At 46.1% G+C, this 19,936-nt stretch overlaps 1 protein-coding gene across 1 annotated transcript; it reads left to right on the top strand.

The window, feature by feature from the left end:
• The first annotated feature begins 8,282 nt into the window (after positions 1-8,282).
• Positions 8,283-16,440, top strand: LOC123369570 (pepsin A-like). The gene is made up of 9 exons (XM_045015295.1): positions 8,283-8,404; positions 8,951-9,107; positions 9,462-9,579; positions 12,696-12,814; positions 13,121-13,320; positions 14,245-14,361; positions 14,848-14,983; positions 15,092-15,184; positions 16,174-16,440. The coding sequence occupies exons 1-9, from the start codon at positions 8,334-8,336 to the stop codon at positions 16,315-16,317; spliced, it is 1,155 nt and encodes a 384-aa protein (XP_044871230.1). The 5' UTR covers positions 8,283-8,333; the 3' UTR covers positions 16,318-16,440.
• Positions 16,441-19,936: the final 3,496 nt, after the last annotated feature.

The raw sequence follows: 19,936 nt of genomic DNA, 5'->3' as shown, positions 1-19,936 counted from the left end.
GCTACAAGATCACCTTCCATGAAGAAGAATGGGACAAGATCCTTTTGACGGTCACGGAACATGGAAACCCTAACATCACCTGCCAGGAGATTCCACTGCTGTAGTCTGGAGCCCAACAGCTCTGCCTTACTCTTGGGTAGTTGCAAATCCCTGACAAGGTCATTCAGTTCACCTTGTGTTATGAGGTATGGTTCAGAGGAGGAAGATGGGAGAAAATGTGGGTCCTGTGACATTGATGGTTCAGGACCAGAAGTTTCATCCTCTTCCTCATCTGAAGTGAGAATGATTCTGGTGCATCAGGAACCGGCAGTCCTTCTCCGTGGGGTACTGGGCATATAGCTGATGGAATGTTTGGATAATGCACAGTCCACTTTTTCTTCTTTGACACACCTTTCCCAACTGGAGGCACCATGCAGAAGTAACAATCGCTGGTATGATCTGTTGGCTCTCTCCACATCATTGGCACTGCAAAAGGCATAGATTTCCTTTTCCTGTTCAACCACTGGCGAAGATTTGTTGCACAAGTGTTGCAGCATATGTGTGGGGTCCACCTCTTGTCCTGCTCTCCAATTTTACAGCCAAAATAAAGGTGATAGGCTTTCTTAACCATAGTGGTTATACTGCGCTTTTGTGATGCAAAAGTCACTTCACCACAAACATAGCAGAAGTTATCTTCACTGTTCACACAAGTACGAGGCATCTCTGCTCACTTTGGCTAAAGAGAAATGTGTCCCTTTGCAAAATCAAACACTGACACATAAGAGAGCACGACACTGTATGATTTCTAGAGCTGATATAGGGCAATTTGTTCAGCAGAGTGATGTAAGCTTCGTTATGATTGCATCATCCATGACTTCTAGGAATAACATGATGCAATTCATATCATGTATGACGCAATACCAGCTTCAGATTGCATCATTCATTGTTTTGCCTAAAAAGCAAGTACTGTCCAAACCCAGTCATAGATTTATTCATAGATCTAGTCAAAGATGTATTTTAGTCATTTCTGGTTTAAATTGAGATCCCTTCCCTTTATAACTCACTTATCCTCCGCTATTCCCAAGTCAAGGGTCATATATACTGACCCAATAGCATAACTTGAAAACTAGAGCCAATCAACAATTTTAAGCATCATTTTCGTTCTCAGTGACCCAGAATTAGTAACGTTGGACTACATTTATTTCAGAAGCATTTTGCCTGTAGAGCAGTGTTATCAAAGGAATGTAAAGGAGTTGGGTACCTAGTGCACTGCAAGTCAATGAGAGTTGAGCACATAATTCCCATAGGACTCTTGGAAAATCCCAGCCTATATGTACTAGAAGAGAGACGGCTCAACGTTCTGGTGCTAATACATGTACTCTATGTACTAATACATAGAAGGAGATGGTCTCTGCCCTGTAGAAGTTACTGTTGAAATAGACAAGATGGACAAAGGAAGTAGTAGCCACCACCTTGACTCGGTCAACCATGCCATTCTGCTTGAAATCACGTTCTCCCTTGGCTTCCATGTCTCTCCTTTCATGGTTCTCCTCGTACATCTGTAATCACTCCTTTGATGCCTTCAGAGGATCGGCCCTCCAACATTCTGTGGGAGTCCCACAGGACTCTGTCCTTGGGCCCCTTCTATTCTCCTTCTACCCCTTATCTCTGTGTAATCTCATCCACAAACACAAATTCCACTACAACCTCTATACTGATGACTCACAGATCTGCCTCCCTCCTCCAGACCTGTCTCCTTCTGTCCAAACTGAAATCTTGACCTTCTAGGCCTGACTTGATGGGAGTACCGGTAATTGAACATGGGGAGGCCTCTTTTTAGGAGACAGGATTAGTAAGGTACTGTGAATAGATCAGCAGGCTGAACACAGAATGTCTGTGCTAACCAGGACAAGTAAGTGCATGGTAAGCCAAGGGACAGAATGGCTTATCTCTATATGCCGATAGAGTTTTCCCCTTCCCCTCCCCCAACTACAGTTCTATACGCCAATGGAACCCCTTCTTCTTCAACCCCCCAGCTCCGCACTCCAATGGAGCTCCCTCTTCCCAGTGTTCTGCTTCTAGCTCTGATGCTGCAGAGCACTTACTCTGTGTCCCCCTTCTCAGCTCTGACGCTGCAAAGCCTTGCCTGTGTCCCTGTTCCTCATCCCCTATTCCCTCTCTCCCAGTTTCCCATTCCCCTATTACCATTATCGTTCCCCTTCCCACTCCCCCTCCTTCTTCTTAGCAGGCCCAAATATACCTGCACTGCACGCCCCTAGTCACACCCCTTATAACTTATGGTCGTGTTCCGTTCTGGAGAGTCGTGAGTTGGGGCCTTCATCCCACCCTTTTTGTACCCCATGGGAGGGGTAAGGAGTGAGGTTGTGCTCCGGTCAGGGGCAGGCATTTCTCTGGTCTTTTAGTGTTTTACCTCCCCCCACAATCCTCCCTTGCCCCTCCCGACTGGTTGCCTGACCTTGCTTTAAGATAAGGAGTTGAGACAGTTGTCAAATGTGCACTCATATATTGTACTCCCACCATGCCCTATAACACTTTTAGCTCCATCCCTTATCTGTCTCATTGTACTAAAAGCCCCAGCTGGTTGTGGGAAATGCAACACACAGCATCTTTGTCCTTTGTTCTTCACACATATTAGTAAGGATGTGAGAGTATTAAATGTCAAATCCAAAATTCTGTCTCGGGCTGACAAACAAGCTTATAAGCTAACAACATTCACAGGTGTTAAAAACACACACACACTCTGAAAGACAAAAGTTTTGCCGATGACAAATGCCGGTGTGAACAGTGCTTTGTATGCAGCAGCGCTGTCCTGCCAACAACACTACCGCCACTTGTTGCAGTTGAAGTTTTCTGTGGGCAGGAGACCGCTCTCCTGCTGACAAACAATGGCTACACTGTGCATCTTTTAGTGGCACAGGTGGAGCAGCACGTCTCTAAAAGCTGCGCAGTGTAGACGTAGCCTAAGGTTAAGAGTCTCTCACGGGCATTTTTAGTAAAAGTCAGGGACAGGTTGTGGGCTTCTGTGAATGTTTGTTTATTGCCCATGGAGGCCCCCGTTGAAGGGCAAGAAAGCAGATGTCCAGCTCTCCTTGGGAACAGGGTAGGTCACCATGACTTAGACCTTAGGGGGAGAGAAAAGGAGAAAATCCTGGATGGCCCCAAACCTGGAGACTGATTTCCTGGCTCAGGAGCAAATTATGGATTCAAGTTCCAATGGGTTGGATGTGAGAGAGGTCTCACTTCTTAGCCCTGGTACTTCAGCCATCCTGTTCCTCTCAGGAGACTATCCACTGGACTTGGGTACCAGGCCATGCACCAGGAGCATCCATACTGCCTGAAAAAGAATAAAAATCCCATCAGATTTCACAATGTTTACTTTCCATTTAGCACTACCAGATTTCTGACAAGCAAACACATCACGAGTCACATTCCCCCACCCACTAACTATGGCTTAATAATTATAAACATGTATGGGAAGTTCCTGGCTTGAAATAAAGAGCCTTTTAAGAAGCATCACAACCAAGGGACTGGCCATCTGGCAAGTTCAAGAATGGAAGATGGAGCCATTTGCTTCTTATTGTGCTTCAGCCCAATCGGGCCACAAGCTGGGAAATGACTGGCTCAGAACCATTAGGATTAGCATACAGAGCCTTCTACTTTTAGGCCCCTATGAACAGTCTGAGCCAAAGTCAAAGGATGGATGTTTGGTGGCCCCATGCCAGATGAGTGGGAAGGGGGTGGGTCTCAGTCCCAGACCCTGGTGGGACGGGTGCCCACATTACCAGATAAATTAATCATAAGGGGCACTAATTGGGCCCCTTTATCTCAGTATACAAGTCAGACACCAAATGGGTCATAGAAACCAATCCTCTCTTTTCTCCCATCTTTATAGGTAACCCTTCCAGGTCAGGGCTGGAACAGTTATTGGACTTGGGGACAGAGGTCTTTGCTGTCCTGGGACCTTCAATTCACAATAAGAGATCTATCCCTGATGCCCCTTCCCTTCAGCTTCCTGTCTGGGTGAAGCTGTGTGTACCATAGCGCCTCCCACTGGTGGCCCTGTTAAGGCGGAAGGTCTAGAAATTATGGAGATTCTATTCCACTGACTCAACGCCCTGATCTAAATATTTGATGAATATGCATGAGCTCACCGACAGAAACAGCAGAAAACGTTTCGATTACAAGAATTTAAACCTGACAAAGCTCCAGTGTGGAACGAGTTTTAGGAACACAAGAATTGCCATGCTCCTGGCTGGCTCTGGTTTGGTGCCCAGATAGCTCTGAGAGCTTCTAGAGCCTCTGCCTCTGTTTGTTCCTTCTCCTGGTCTGGGTGGAGGCCTGTGTGATCTTCAGGAAACACTCTGGCCCAAGGGGCTTGAAAGAGCCCCTCTTCACTCAGTCACTGAGTTCCACCTGCCTCTGCTTCACAGGGCCTGGGCTTCTGCAGCGCCCCTCCCCCAGACTTCCTGTGTCTGGGAAGCTGAATGCTCGGAAAGGTACAATTCCCAATGTCCAGCCACAACGTAATAACAACACCACTTAACAAACAACGTTTATATAGTCTAGAACGAAGACATTGTTTTTTTCCAGCCAATGTAAACAAATCTCTGCCTACTTTGCTCCAGGGGGCCAAGTATTCCTGTGCTACCAACATTGGCCCTTTTGCTAGACTTGGCCTGTACTTTTGGCATATACGACAAGCCTTGATGGCTTCCTCAATGTTGCTGTTCATTTGAGGCCAATGTAAAACATTTCCAGCGCTTCTCTTAGATTTCTCAATTCCTAAATCTCCTTCTTTTCTCCTTCATAACACATTTTACTGTAGCATCTTATGAAGCCCCATCCTGATTTCTTTAAACATAGTCCCATCTGATACGGACAGCTCCTGCTGAACTCGAGAATAGGGACTGGGAATATGCTGTCCAGGCCACTCTGTGAGTTACTTGCTACAGGGTCTCACCCTGAGGAGTAGGTCTCACATTCACTGTCAACATTTTGTCTTAGACTGGAAAGCTGTTGAGTTTTTTTTTTTAATGGTCCTTGAAAGCTCTTGCAAAGTGTTGGGATCCATTGCATTTCTTGCATCTTTTTCCCACATTCTGGGCATTATCTTGGAGCTGTACACACTGTGGCAACCATTCAAGCCACGTGCTCTTTTTGCAGAACTCTGACTTGAAAGTCTCCATGTCTTTCTGCCTCAGGTCTCTTTTCTTGCAGTATTTTGGATTCTCTACCATGTCCACAGTCTCAGAGTACTGCCCACCCTCCACAAACTTCCCTCTGGACTGGGTGACTTCCATTGCTTGACAAGTTCTAACAGATTTGTCAACGGTTAATTATGGCTCTTCCAGTAGCCTCTGAGATTTTTGTTCCGGATCCCAGTCACAATCTGGACTCTTATCAGGGACTCAGTTTTAGCCTCCCCAAACTTAAAAGTTCAGCTCTTCATCCTCAAATCTGTCACAAATTCTTGCAGGCTGCAAGGAATTCTGCAATGGGAATAGCACAATTGGTTATGATCAGCCAACTTTCTGTAGAAGAGACTATATTATAGACTAGCAGGGGGAGCTGCATGTCAGGACTGAGGGGCATCAGAAGAGCTGTGGATGTGTCAGGCCTGAGGGCTGGAACCGCAAGGTGGCCTATGGCTCAGGACTGAGGCGCTTTAGCAGCACTGGGTGTGTATTTCATATCCCAGGGCTATAATAATAAGGTCAAGATTGAGAGGCCCTGGCAGAACTGGATGGAGACCCAAGACTGGAAAACAGGGGGTGCTATACGACAGGATTTATCCCTACTGCTTCAGGATGCTACAAAGTGCCTGTATTGTCTCTCTGGTGCCAGATGTCCCAGAGCAAACCGCCCTTCTCTAAATCTGAGATCTAGTTCACCTCTGTGTTGAAAAACCTGGAGCAGGGAATGGAAAATTTGCGAGACTGACATTTGCGAGACTAACACCAGATGCCAGGACCTCACTGTGGGGCAACAGAGGACACCGGATAAGCTGATTTTCAGGACCAGTTCCGCTCAGATAAACTTGTTCAAACTGATAAGTTTTCATACACAATGTGGCAAAGTTAAGCCTGCCCAGTTCCAGGCCCCTTTCTTAGGGTTGTCCCTGGCCTAAGGTGACTTAACTCCCAGTCATCCTTACCCTGGTGTTTGCTTGTCCCCACAGGGTTAGGAACGGATAGTGCTAAATGGAAAGTTAGATGCTATTTTTTAATGTCATGAGATTCTCATTGTGCTTTCTGGCAGAGCAGCTGCTCCTGGCATGTCTCCATATGGCCTGGTGCCTAAGTCCATGGATGGCCTCCTGCCAGGAATAGGAAGGCTGCAGTGTCAGGGCTAAGCAGCGAGGCCTCCCCACACATCCCAGCCATGGAGACTTGAACCCATGATCTGCTCCCAGTGCAGGTAATCACTCGCCAGTTTGGGGGCCATCCAGGATCTCCTTTTCTCTCCCCCTAAATCCTATGTCATGGTGAACTTACCCTCTACCCAAGGAGGGCTGGATATCTCTTCCCTTTCACTGGTGGCCTCCATAGCCCACAAATGCCTTAGTCCTGTCATTTCCAACCACGACTTACCATTTGCCCTCAGACTTGTTCAGGGCAGTCACGTCACATTCATAGAATCATAGAATCATAGAAGATTAGGGTTGGAAGAGGTCATCTTGTCCATCTGACCTCAGGAGGTCATTTAGTCCAACCTCCTGCTCAAAGCAGGACCAACCCCAACTAAATCATCCCAGGGTAACCCATTCTAGTGCTTCACCACCCTCCTAGTGAAATAGTGTTTCCTAATATCCAACCTAGACTTCCCCCACTGCAACTTGAGACCATTGCTCCTTGTTTCTGTCATCTGCCAACACTGAAAACAACCTACCTCTTCCGGTAATTGAAGGCTGCTATCAAATCCCCCCTCACTCTCCTCTTCTGCAGACTATATAAACCCAGCTCCCTCGGTCGCTCCTCATAAGTCATGTGACCCAGCCCCCTTATCACTTTCGTTGCCCTCCGCTGGACTCTCTCCAATTTGTCCACATCCCTTCTGTAGTGGGGGGCCCAAAACTGGACTTAATACCCCAGATGTGACCTCACCAGTGCCGAATAGAGGGGAATAATCACTTCCCTCGATCTACTGTCAATGCTCCTACTAATGCAGCCCAATATGCAATTAGCTTTCTTGGCAATGAGGGCACACTGCTGACTCATATCCAGCTTCTCATCCACTGTAGTCCCCAGGTCCTTTTCTGCAGAACTGCCGCTTAGCCATTCAGTCCCAGCCTGTAGCAGTGCATGGGATTTTTCCGTCCTAAGTGCAGGACTCTGCACTTGTCCTTCTTGAACCTCATCAGATTTCTTTTGGCCCAATCCTCCAAATTGTCTAGGTCACTCTGGACCCTATCCCTACCCTCCAGTATATCTACCTCTCCCCCAAGCTTAGTGTAATCTGTGAACTTGCTGAGGGTTCAATCCATCCCATCATCCAAATAATTAATGAAGATGTTGAACAAAACCGGCCCCAGGACCAACCCCGGGGCACTCATTTTGATATCGGCTGCCAACTAGACATCGTGCCATTCATCTACCCACACCCAAACCAAGTCCTCATACCCAATCCTTCCCTTCCCTGACATGTCTCACTAGGAAATGCATGAAGACCATCAGCATATTTCATCCACAAACTTTCAGGTGACAAAGATTTTTTCTACTGAACTGAGTGAGCTGGACCAGTGCCATAGAGGTGAATGGCTCCATATCCTCTGAGTCAACCAGTTACTCAGACCGTCGCGTGCCATGCATCCTATTTCCCTGTCTACTAACTTCAGCTCCTTGCGCTGACCTGGGCTCAGATTCATACCAATGAAATAGAGGTGTAAAGCTTCATATTCCAGTTCCCATAGAGACACCAGTTCCCACTACATGGCTGTATTGCAACTGCGCCAAACTGGAACCAGTGACCTAGAGGTGAATATCTCCATATCCCGTTCCAATTCCTCTGTGCCTCCTGTTTGCTCTTTAAAACAACCCAGCATCATCTCTTTTCAAACCTTAGCCAGGAAATCTCCCCTAACTCTCACCCCTTCCCTCTAGAGGATGCCCCCATTTTCAGGTCACAGACAAGTGAAGGTGGAAATCTGTGAACTTGGAGTGTTCTCCAAACCTTTCTTTCAAGGACATCTTGGACAATCTTATCCGGAATGTTTGTATTTCTTATCAGGGTTACTAATGGGATAGGGAAGGCTCTGCACTATGTGCATATAAGGAGCAGCATCCCGGCGTTGTGCTGCATTTAGCAGCCACACTTTCCTTTCCCCACCAGTTTGGATGTACAGAGACATCATGAAGTGGCTTCTGCTCCTGAGTCTGGTGGCGCTTTCTCAGTGCCGGGTGACAAAGTGAGTACCGGGGAGAAAAAGAAACATTGGGATCCTGAGCTTGGCTTTCTACAGAGCAATGTTCCCTTAGCAGCAGCAGCAGCTCCTACATCTCTCTCCTCAATACTTCATTCTTTAATAGGCAGCTGGTGGGAACTACTCCTTGACTGTAAGGCACAGTAGAGGTATGAGGAAGGATGGACTTGTGGTTACAACACTGGAACATATGTCCTTTGTCCATCTTGTCTATTTCATCAGTAGGCTCTATAGGACAGGGGGACTGTCTTATACAATGTATTAGTACAGCTCCCATCATACTAGGCCCTCTCACTGCTAGTTACACATAGGCCAGGAGTTTCAAAGCGTCCTATGGGAATTATATGCCCAACTCATACTGACTTTTTGTGCACTGGTCACCCAACTCACCTATACCCCGTGCTAATCCCAGCTATAAAAAGGGGTCTCTGTGCAATGTAAAAGCCGGATTGCACAATATTCCCTGAACACAAGGCTTGTCTACTGTTTATTTGTTTTTGATCGGCCTCTCTCCCTACCCTTGTTGATTAGGGTCCCCCTGAAGAAGGGGAAATCCCTGAGGCAGAACCTTAAGGAACATGGCTTGCTGGAGGATTTCCTGAAGAAACACCCTTACAACCCGGCCTCCAAGTATTTCCCCAGCCTGGCCAACGAGGCTGCCAGCGAGCCCCTAACAAACTACATGGACGTGAGTATGGCAGGAGAGCAAGTCTTGTAGCCTTCCTCTCCTCACCAAAGCTTCCCACTCCTCTGACAACAGCTGATCTCTCTTCCTCCCAAAAGTATCCCAACCCCACTCCCCCACCCATGTGCTTCCAACCAAGCACATACCTTGCTGCTGCCAAGAACCCTCCCCAGCCCCCATGCTGGGCCATCCAGCCCCCAGCTGTGATTGGATGGGATTAAGAAGAGCACTGGGAATAGAACTTCCATGTCTGCTGGCTCCCCGCTTCCCAACACATTGAGATTGATGGGAACTGAGGATCTAGCCCTTGGATGGCAATGGTTCCCTCTCTTTACATCGTTCTTTGTGCTTTGACAGGCCGAGTATTATGGAACCATCTCCATCGGCACCCCAGCCCAGGATTTTTCTGTCCTCTTCGACACCGGCTCCTCCAATCTCTGGGTGCCATCCGTGTACTGCTCCAGCCCAGCCTGCAGTAAGTCACCTGTAACGCCTCTTGCCTTGACATGCTATCTGGGCGGTTTGAGTGAAATCAGGGAGATTTAAATCAACCATGAGGAAACTTTGATTCAAATCACTGATTTCAATCTTACTTTGCATTTGTACTTTTTAGTTATTTTCCTGAAGGATGTTGGTTTTTGTTGATTTGCAACTAATTATAGCTTTTACACTAAATTTGCTACTTAACATACATTTATTCAGATTTTTAATTTGTACATGTTTTAATTATGAGAAAATAGTGAAGGATGCACTTTTCATTTTGCTAGCTACCTAATATTGTTACTTGATGTATTTGTTCACCTTTACATGGTAATTGGAATTTGATTAAAAATGGGGGGGAAAAAAAGCTTTTAAAAATTATTGGTAAAATAAAACTACCTTAAATGTCCTGGATAGCTAAGAAAAAAAGTTAATTAAAACAATTTGCATTTAAAACTAACAATGTATTTTTAAAAGGACGTGTTATCGATAAGGCCATTGTGGAGAAACAAAATGAATTCTTTGCATCGGTCTTTGTGGCTGAGAATGTGAAGGAGATTCCCAAACCCGAGCCACTCTTTTTAGGTGACAGATCTGAGGAACTGTCCCAGATTGAGGTGTCATTAGAGGAGGTTTTGGAACAAATTGATGAATTAAACAGCAGTAAGTCACCAGGACTAGATGGTATTCACCCAAAAGTTCTGAAGGACCTCAAATGTGAAATTGCAGAACTACTAACAGTAGTCTGTCACCTATCATTTAAATCAGTTTCTGTACCAGATGACTGGAGAATAGCTAATGTGATGCCAATTTTTTAAAAGGGCTCCAGAGGTGATCCCTGCAATTACAAGCCTGTAAGCCTGACTTCAGTACCAGGCAAATTGTTTGAACTATAATAAAGAACAATATTGTCAGACATATAGATGAACATAATTTGTTGAGGAAGAATCAACGAGGTTTTAGTAAAGGGAAATCATGCCTCACCAATCTACTAGAATTCTTTGAGGGGGTCAACAAGCATGTGGACCAAGGGGAACCAGTGGATATAGTGTACTTAGATTTTCAGAAAGCCTTTGATAATGTCCCTTACCAAAGGCTCTTACACAAAGTAAGCTGCCATGGGATAAGAGGGAAGGTGCTCTCATGGATTGATAACTGGTTAAAAGATAGGAAACGACGGGTAGGAATAAATGGCCAGTTTTCAGAATGGAGAGATGTAAAAAGTGGTGTCCCCCAGGGGTCTGTTCTGGGAGCCGTCCTATTCAACGTATTCATAAATGATCTGGAAAAAGGGGTAAACAGTAAGGTGGCAAAATTTGCAGATGATACAAAATGACTAAAGATAGTTAAGACCCAGGCAGACTGCGAAGAGCTACAAAAGAATCTCTTAAAACTGGGTGACTGGGCAACAAAATGGCAGATGAAATTTAATGTTGATAAATGCAAAGTAATGCACATTGGAAATCATAATCCCAACTATACATATAAAATGATGGGGTATAAATTAGCTGTTACCACTCAAGAAAGAGATCTTGGAGACACTGTGGATAGTTCTCTGAGAACATTCACTCAATGTGCAGCAGCAGTCCAAAAAGCGAACAGAATACTGGGAACAATTAAGAAAAGGATAGATAATAGGACATAAAATATCATGTTGCCGCTATATAAATCCATGGTACACCCACATCTTGAATATTGTGTGCAGATGTAGTCACCCCATCTCACAAAAGATATATTGAAATTGGAAAAGGTTCTGAAAATGGCAACAAAAATTATTAGGGGTATGCAACAGCTTCCATATGAGGAGAGATTAATAAGACTGTGACTTTTCAGCTTGAAAAAGAGACAGCTAAGGGGAGATTTTATTGAGGTCTATAAAATCGTGACTGATGTAGAGAAAGTAGATAAGAAAGTGTTGTTTACTACTTCTCACAACACAAAAACTAGAGGTCGCCAAATGAATTTAATAGGCAGCAGGTTTAAAACAAATAAAAGGAAGTATTTCTTCACACAACGCACAGTCAACCTGTGGAACTCCTTGCCAGAGGATGTTATGAAGGCTAAGATCATAACAGGGTTCAGAAAAGAACTAGATAAATTCATGGAGCATAGGTCCATCAATGGCTATTAGTCAGGATGGGTAGGAATGGTGTCCCTAGGCTCTGTTTGCCAGAAGCTGGGAATGAGCAACAGGGGATAGATCACTTGATGATTAGCTGTTCTGTTCATTCCCTCTGGGGCACCTGGCACTGGCCTCTGTCAGAAGACAGGATACTGGGCTAGATGGACTCTTGGTCTGACCCAGTAGGGCCATTTTTATGTTCTTGTGTTCTTATCTGTAGTCAGTGAATTGAACTGATTGTTACTGGTCACCGTGTCCTTCCAAAATTTTAGAACTACTAGATTTCATCCTCTCACACTTACTTTTTATTCGGAGATTGGAAAAGGAAAACAAGCTGTCTTGCTTTTATAACCCCCAATCCATTTCTTAAGTTAGAATGAACTAGTCCGTGAACTGAACTAGCTGAATGAACTGACATGAAGAAAATATTCTCTGTGCACTTGCAGAAGAGGCTACTGCTGTGAAAAGCTGGTTTGGCACTTCAACAAAGTCTAGTTCCAGCTGCTGAGCCAGTGAAATCCACCAATTCAGTGGTCTATCTTTAAAACTTCAGCAACAAATATGCATTACTTAATAGTAATTGTTTATTTAATTTAACTGATTTTAGTAAATTTATACTTGCACATATGTTGTGATAATTTAAACTTTAATTTAAATGAGTATTTTTAAAAAGAAAAACATATTTACATTTTTTTAATTAAAAAAGCATCAGTTTCCAGCTACCGTGGAAGCCAGAGATGAATAGGTTTCCTTCCATTGTCTGTGGATTGTCCAATTGTACAGTGTCAGAGGAGGGGAATGGTTTCTAGGAAGCCCAGGAGCTAGATCCACAAAGGGACCTAGGCATTGCAATGCTGAGCATTGCAGTGCATAACTCTGAAGCACCCTCCCCCCACCAAAGAATTCACAGCCTCACCAGTCTCCCATACAACACATGGGGAGAGTTACAAGTGTCATTGTGTGACCATCTGACTCTTCTGTACTTGCAGCAAACCACAAGAAATTCAACCCATCAGACTCCTCCACCTACCAGGCCACCAGTGAGAAAGTCTCCATCCAGTATGGCACCGGCAGCATGACCGGAATCCTGGGCTACGACACCGTTCAGGTAAATCACAAGAAAGGATGAAAGACCCTGGAGCAGAGAAGGGAAATTATTAGGAGTTAGAAGGACAGGATGCATCTGCAAAGCTAAAGCAGGAACTCCATTGGCTGTGAACTGGGAGACAGGAATAGAGAAAGGGCAGAGAAGAGACAATGAAGCCAATCATGGACTATTCTCATATAGGGGAGAGAGCACAATTCAGGGCATGGTAGCCTCTAAGAATTGGCATGCTGTAAAGACCCTCTGGTAGACTTGGAAGCTTCTCCCAGGGTGCAGGGTGTGTCTGATTATCCCCAACTCTCCTCTAAGGTTAGCGGCATTGTGGACACCAATCAGATCTTTGGCCTGAGCGAGACCGAGCCTGGCTCCTCCAACTACTACGCCGCCTTTGATGGGATCCTGGGTCTGGCCTTCCCCAGCATCTCCTCCTCTGGAGCCACACCCGTCTTTGACAACATGATGAATGAGGGTTTGGTGTCCCAGGACCTCTTCTCCGTCTACCTGAGCTCGTAAGTCAGGGCTGGAAACAACCCATCTGCTGCAGTGAGATTCAGCACCTCTCACATTGAGTGAGCCCTGCAATATTTGCATCAGAATTCCCAAACACAGAGATCTCTGGGGTGGAACATGGCAGCCAGTCTATGCTGGTGGTGTACATTCTGGGAGCAGAAGTGAACACTAGTCTCTCTAATGATTATATTAAAGCATTGGGGCCCTGCCTACACCCTTTGCAGATCATCAGTATTAGACTGACTCCTAGAGGAGAAAATACCCCATATCACCCACATGACTCCCTGGCTCAGCACCTTCCAGTACCAGACTGCACCATATGCTCAGTGCTGACACAGAGGGAAGAGTAGCATCTACTGAGTCCCTGACACCACTCCCTCAATCATCTGGGCCTTTCCTTGGAGATCTCCCATCCAGTTTTAGGGCAGGCCCAGCCTTGCTTAGCTTTTGAGACCTGGCAAAAGTTAGTTATCAAAGTACGGTCAGAGGTGCCCCTCACATCCAGCTGGCCTGCCCTTTCTCCGCTACTAGACGCTGATGTGCCCAACTCTGATTGTATCCCAGCACTGCTCAGTGGTGGTCCATTCTTTAACAGGGAAGGGTTAAAAAAGGAACTAGATAAGTTCATGGAGGATAGGTCCATCAATGACTAATAGCCATTGATGGGCAGCGATGGTGTAGCTAGCCTCTGTTTGCCAGAAGCTGGGAATAGGCGACAGGGGACGGATCACTTGTTGATTCAGTTCTGTTCATTCCCTCTGGGGCACCTGGCATTCGCCACTATTGGATGACAGGATACTGGGCTAGATGGACTTTTGGTGTGACCCAGTCTGGCTGTTCTTATGTTCAGACAGAGCGTTTGCTATTGACTCGTCAGCCAACCATTCATGCATCTGCCTTGACTCTCCTCTCTCCCTTCTTAGGGATGACCAGAGCGGGAGCTTCGTGATGTTTGGAGGCATTGACTCATCTTACTACTCTGGGAACCTCAACTGGATCCCTCTCTCTAATGAGACTTACTGGCAAATCACCATGGACAGGTATCACCCACAACTTGGCCCTTCCCCTTCTTCAGGCCACCTTGAGGAGACAGGCATAAGGAGATGCATGCAGGAGCCTGGGGAAGCTCAAATTACAGAGTCTAGACAAGATGAGAGACATGGGAGTCAGAATCATGCCTTCCTTGGAGTTATAGGAAAGGGGCTCACCCACGAGGAGGTTAGATCAGTGGTTCTCCACCTTGTCCACACCAGGAACCCTCATCTGGCCAGCTCGGCTTAGCAATAAAGGAAAGGGCTTGGTGGTCACAACCCTTGACATCTGTTTGTGACCCCCAGGCTAGATTGGTCACAGTCCCAGAAGGTTGTAGGATGAGGAGCGATGGGCAATAGCCAAGGAATGTTGAGGCTGAAACATCAGGGGAAAGCTCCACCCTGCAGGCCTCTCGCTGCTGGCTCGTGGGGTGAGTGGGAATGAGATTGGGAGTGTTTCTAGGCAGGTTCCCCCTGACTCTCTCTCTCTTCCAGCATCACCATGAACGGAGAGACCATCGCTTGCTCTGGTGGCTGCCAGGCTATAATTGACACTGGTACTTCTCTGCTGGTTGGTCCCTCTACTGGCATCTCCAACATCGAGTCCTACATCGGCGCCGACAATGGCACGGTAAGGGCAGGGATCGGGGACCGACACTTCTAGAGGTGTCTGCTATGGAGAGCCTTGTGACCAAGACACACCTAACCTTTCCTCCGTGTGTTGCCTTCCTCCCTGCAGATCAGCTGCAGTGCCACAAGCAGCCTGCCCAACATCGTCTTCACCATCAACGGCATCGAGTTCCCTGTGCCCGCCAGTGCCTACATCATAGATGTGAGTGTCCTGCTCAGAAAGCCGCCTCGGGGCCTCTTAGCCAGGGCTTGTGCCTGAGGCCATTGCACTGAGTGTGCTGGCAACATTCCCCTGCACAGCTGGTATACGGCTGCAGATGTATCGCTGAGATGCAGCTCAGGGTCTGTCACCAGTATTAGAGTGGGGAAGCAGAGAGCTCTTTTCACAAACAGATCCAGGGGAAGGAACGGTCTAGATCAAGGCAGGCCTATAGTGAAAGTGACATACCACAAGAGAAGCAAGACAGGCTGTAGAGCTGGCCATCGTAGAAGATCACTAGGAAAGGGGCCTTACTGGACTAGGAGAGAATAAAATGAGCAGCTAGGAGGTTAGATCAAGAGAGATCACTGCCTTGTGCTGCAGGGCCTGGGCATCTGGGCATCAGGAAGGAGTTTTCCTTCTCCATGATAAAGGTTTGCTTCCCTGGGGAGGAACAGGCAAGCTGCTTTAACAGCACACAGCAACACCGGCTGGTAGCAGGCAGTGGGGAAGCCCAAATCCACTTATAATCACAGCAGGATTTCTGGTGGCAGAATGTAATTGCTCCCTCTGGAATCTGGCCAGGAGCCTGGAGAGAGCACGCTTTGCCTCCCCAAGGGATGTGTCATGGACAGAAGTGGTCAGGGCCTTGCTTCTCTTCCCAGTTGACAGGCTGCACCCCTTAGGCTCAGGCTTAGGCACTGGGGCTGTTCTGAGGCCCAGTTCCACAAAGGTAGCTCACTGGGAGTTATGCCCCTAAATACCTGTGAGCATCCAGGCCTCACTCACCAACCCCACTGCTTTCATCCCCAAGCTGTCCCTTAAAGTCTCCACGCCAAGGCCTGACCCAGACTAATGCTCCTTAGCTTGGGAGCCGTGGTGAGATCCCATCCCAAGATGGGGCAGGCACGTGCACTCCCTTCTGGACAGTAACTCAAGGGGACATGAAAGTTCCAGCCCAATAACCCATATACCATTTTCCCCCGGTGCAGAGCTCAGGCTCTTGCTTTTCTGGCTTTGAAGGCATCCCCACCTCCTATGGACAGCAATGGATCCTCGGAGACGTCTTCATCCGCCAGTACTATGTTGTCTTCGACAGGGCCAACAACCAGGTGGGCCTGGCCCCCGTGGCATGAACACAGCACCATCCCCAGGACACTGCCATGGAACACTGACCCGTTTCTCCAGAGCCCCAACAATGCAACTCAATCTAGTGACTCTTACTGCTGCTGGGACTTTAATGGACACACGCTCTTCCTCACCCCAAACTCACCCTTTCTTCTCTAATCTTACTAACAGTAGAATAAAGGACTATAAGAGCATTGGAGTGACTTGTTTCTCTCTGGTGGGCAGAGTGACCCACATTTCACCGAAGAGGATGGGGGTAGGGAACATTCTCATATCTTCTGCTGAGGCCGTTAATCCTGACCTGCAGCCTCCTGATATGCCAGCCCTGAGCTCCCTCCACGTGCAGCTCTGCCAAAGCCCCTTCAACCTGACCCACAGCCTCTTGCTTTTCCAGCCCTGGCTCCCCACATACAGCTATGCTGATGCCCCCTTACACTGACCTGCAGCCCCCACGCTTCAATTCCACTCTTGTCCAACCCTATTCCCTGCTATGCTAATGCCCCTCACTCCTGGCCTGTTTGTTTTGTTACTTCCAACAATATCTCATGAGACGGGCTTTGGGGCTGTCCATAAATTACATATAATCCGGATAAACAAGCAGGTCCCTCCAGTTATCCATCCATTTCATAAACAAACTAGAGAAATACAACCTAGATGGAGCTACTATAAAGTGGGTGCAAAACTGGTTGGAAAACCGTTCCCAGAGAGTAGTTATCAATGGTTCACAGTCATGCTGGAAGGGCATAATGAGTGGATACCCGCAGGGATCAGTTCTGGGTCAGGTTCTGTTCAATATCTTCATCAGTGATTTAGATAATGGAATAGACAGTACACTTATAAAGTTTGAGGACGATACCAAGCTGGGAGGGGCTGCAAGTGCTTTGGAGGATAGGATTAAAATTCAAAATGATCTGGACAAACTGGAGAAATGATCTGAAGTAAATAGGATGAAATTCAATAAGGACAAATGCAAAGTACTACATTTAGGAAGGAACAATCAGTTGCACACATTCAAAAGGGGAAATGACTGCCTAGGAAGGAGTACTGTGGAAAGAGATCTGGGGCTCATAGTGGACCACAAGCTAAATATGAGTCAACAGTGTAACACTGTTGCAAAAAAAATGAACACCATTCTGGGATGTATAAGTATGAGAAGTAATTCTTCCACTCTACTCCGCGCTGATTAGTCTTCAGCTGGAGTATTGTGTCTAGTTGTGCGTGCCACATTTCAGGAAAGATGTGGACAAATTGGAGAAAGTCCAGAGAAGAGCAACAAAAATGATTAAAGGTCTAGAAAACATGACCTATAAGGGAAGATTGAAAAAATTGGGTTTGTTTATTCTGGAAAAGAGAAGACTGAGAGGGGACAGGATAACAGTTTTCAAGTATATAAAAGGTTGTTATGAGGAGGGAGAAGAATTGTTCTTCTTAACCTCTGAGGATAGGACAAGAAGCAATGGGCTTAAATTGCAGCAAGGGAGGTTTAGGTTCGACATGAGGAAAAACTTCCTAACTGTCAGGTTCGTTAAGCACTGGCATAACTTGCTTAGGGAGATTATGGACTCTCCATCACTGGAGATTTTTAAGAGCAGGTTAGACAAATACCTGTCAGGGATGGTCTAGATAATACTTAGTCCTGCCATGAGTGCAGGGGACTGGACTAGATGACCTTTCAAGGTCCCTTCCAGTCCTATGATTCTACGTAGAAAGGTGCCATTTGCACTCCATGATAAACTCAAGGCTGAGCTTGCAAGGATGGAAGCAATGCAAGTAATACAAAAAATTTAGGTGCCAACAGAATGGGTGAGCTCCCTTGTCATTGTGGAGAAAAGTAACGGCCAGCTACACATATGCTTAGAACCAAGAGACCTCAACAAATCTATAAAAATAACATTTCAAGCTACCAACCAGAGAAGAAATTATGTCTCAATTAAATTGGATGCATCCTCAGGTTTTTGGTAGCTAAAATTAACTGAAGGAAGCTCAAAATTATGCACATTTAATACCTCATTTGGAAGATACAGATTCTTACACTTACCCTTTGGGATAGCTTCAGCATCGGAATTATACCACAAAACCACACATACAGTCTATGAACATATTACTCTTGTTGACACCCCAATAAAAGAGGAGCATGATTGTAGACTTCAGGAACTGCTGAATGCAACTAGAGCTGCAAACCTCAAACTAAATAGGGAGAAATGTGTTTTAGGGGTTACAGAACTGACTTTTGTTGGGAACGTTATTTCCAACAAAGGTGTAAAACTTGATTAGACAAAGATTTCAGCCACTGAAATGATGCCATGTCTGCTGTCACAGAAAGATGTCCAACGGTTCCTGGGAATGGTTAATTATCTTGGAAAATTCATCCATAATCTATCTACCAAAGCAGCAACTTAGAGAAAACTCCTAGAGAATAAAATTGAATGGTATTGGGGTGCAGAACAGGCAGCTCCATCAGAAGGTTTAAAACAACAACTGATATAAGAGCCAGTGTTGAAGTTCTATGCACCAAGAAGGCCTATTTAAATCTCAGCAGATGCTTCCCAGTCTGGGGTAGATGCAGTAAGTTTACGGAAGCATAAGGATTGTTGGCAACCAGTGACATATGCATCCAAATCAGTGGCTGAGGCAGAAACCAGATATGCACAGATTGAGAAGGAGCTTTTAGGAATATTGTTGGCCTATGACAGCTTCAATCAGTATATTTGTGGCCAGACAGTGGAAGTTGAAATGGACCATGTGAAAGTAGAATGAATTATATTGTAAAAATAAGAATGGATTAAAGAAATGTTGTATATACCTTTAAGCAGAAATAAGAAATGTTGAAATACAGGTGCCAGGAAAAGAAACATTAGGCATAAACAATGGTGCTAATAGCAAAACGTTAACAGAAGATCGGTAATAGTTAGTAAGGAAATAAGATATGCATGCCTAGCCCAGGTAAACTTATCTGATTCTGCTTCCTTTGTTATCTTGTTAAGTTCTCACCCTTTTATCTGTATAAATAAGATAGTTTGTGTCTTGCATGGTGCTCACATTATCTGGGTCTTATTAGCAGAGCGCTGTGCTAATAAAACAGAGTGGTCTGACAAACTGTGAGTCCTGAGTCTGACTTTGACAATTTAGAGGTTCCACCGAGATGGCAACCATCTTCACTGGGGCCGTGTGATTCCTGACCATTTTTGTAGGACGAGCGTGGCAGCCGGCACCTGGGCATTTGGCCCGAGCGGTCCTCCACCAGAACGGAAAGGCACACGACCACAGTGAAGTCTATGCCATTGAACCTGTTGGTTCCCACTCTGTTCTGGTAGGGATCCCGGGGTCTGACATCAGGAATCTTGTCAGGTAATTATTTCTGTGTTTTTTCCGGACTGAGGACTATCCTGTCTCTGTGTCTATCCATCCTCCTGTGGAGTGTTTGAGTCTGGGGATTGGCCGACCAAGGGGTTCCTGTCCCCGCGGTCTGAGTGACTGGAATCTGCACAATCGTAGCTGCACCGCACTTTGGGTAAAACCCTGGGTGTGAAAGCAAGGGCAATTGAGGCAGTAGCCTGTGGGCTCCTTTTGTGTGTTGCACCGGGCATCGCTCTGACGAACCCGAATTTCCTTCTTGTGCGATTGATG

The sequence above is a fragment of the Mauremys mutica genome, chromosome 4 (assembly GCF_020497125.1).
Source record: "Mauremys mutica isolate MM-2020 ecotype Southern chromosome 4, ASM2049712v1, whole genome shotgun sequence".
Lineage (NCBI taxonomy): Eukaryota > Metazoa > Chordata > Testudines > Geoemydidae > Mauremys > Mauremys mutica.
Note: the sequence above shows the minus strand (reverse complement) of the source record. Positions and strands in the feature narration are given on the sequence as shown.

Excerpts from the sequence above, each read along its gene's own strand:
- LOC123369570 (XM_045015295.1), top strand. The coding sequence starts at position 8,334 with ATGTACAGAGACATCATGAAGTGGCTTCTGCTCCTGAGTCTGGTGGCG. Across the intron at positions 14,984-15,091 it reads TCGGCGCCGACAATGGCACG|ATCAGCTGCAGTGCCACAAG; the intron begins GTAAGGGCAGGG and ends TCCTCCCTGCAG. Across the intron at positions 15,185-16,173 it reads CCAGTGCCTACATCATAGAT|AGCTCAGGCTCTTGCTTTTC; the intron begins GTGAGTGTCCTG and ends CCCCCGGTGCAG.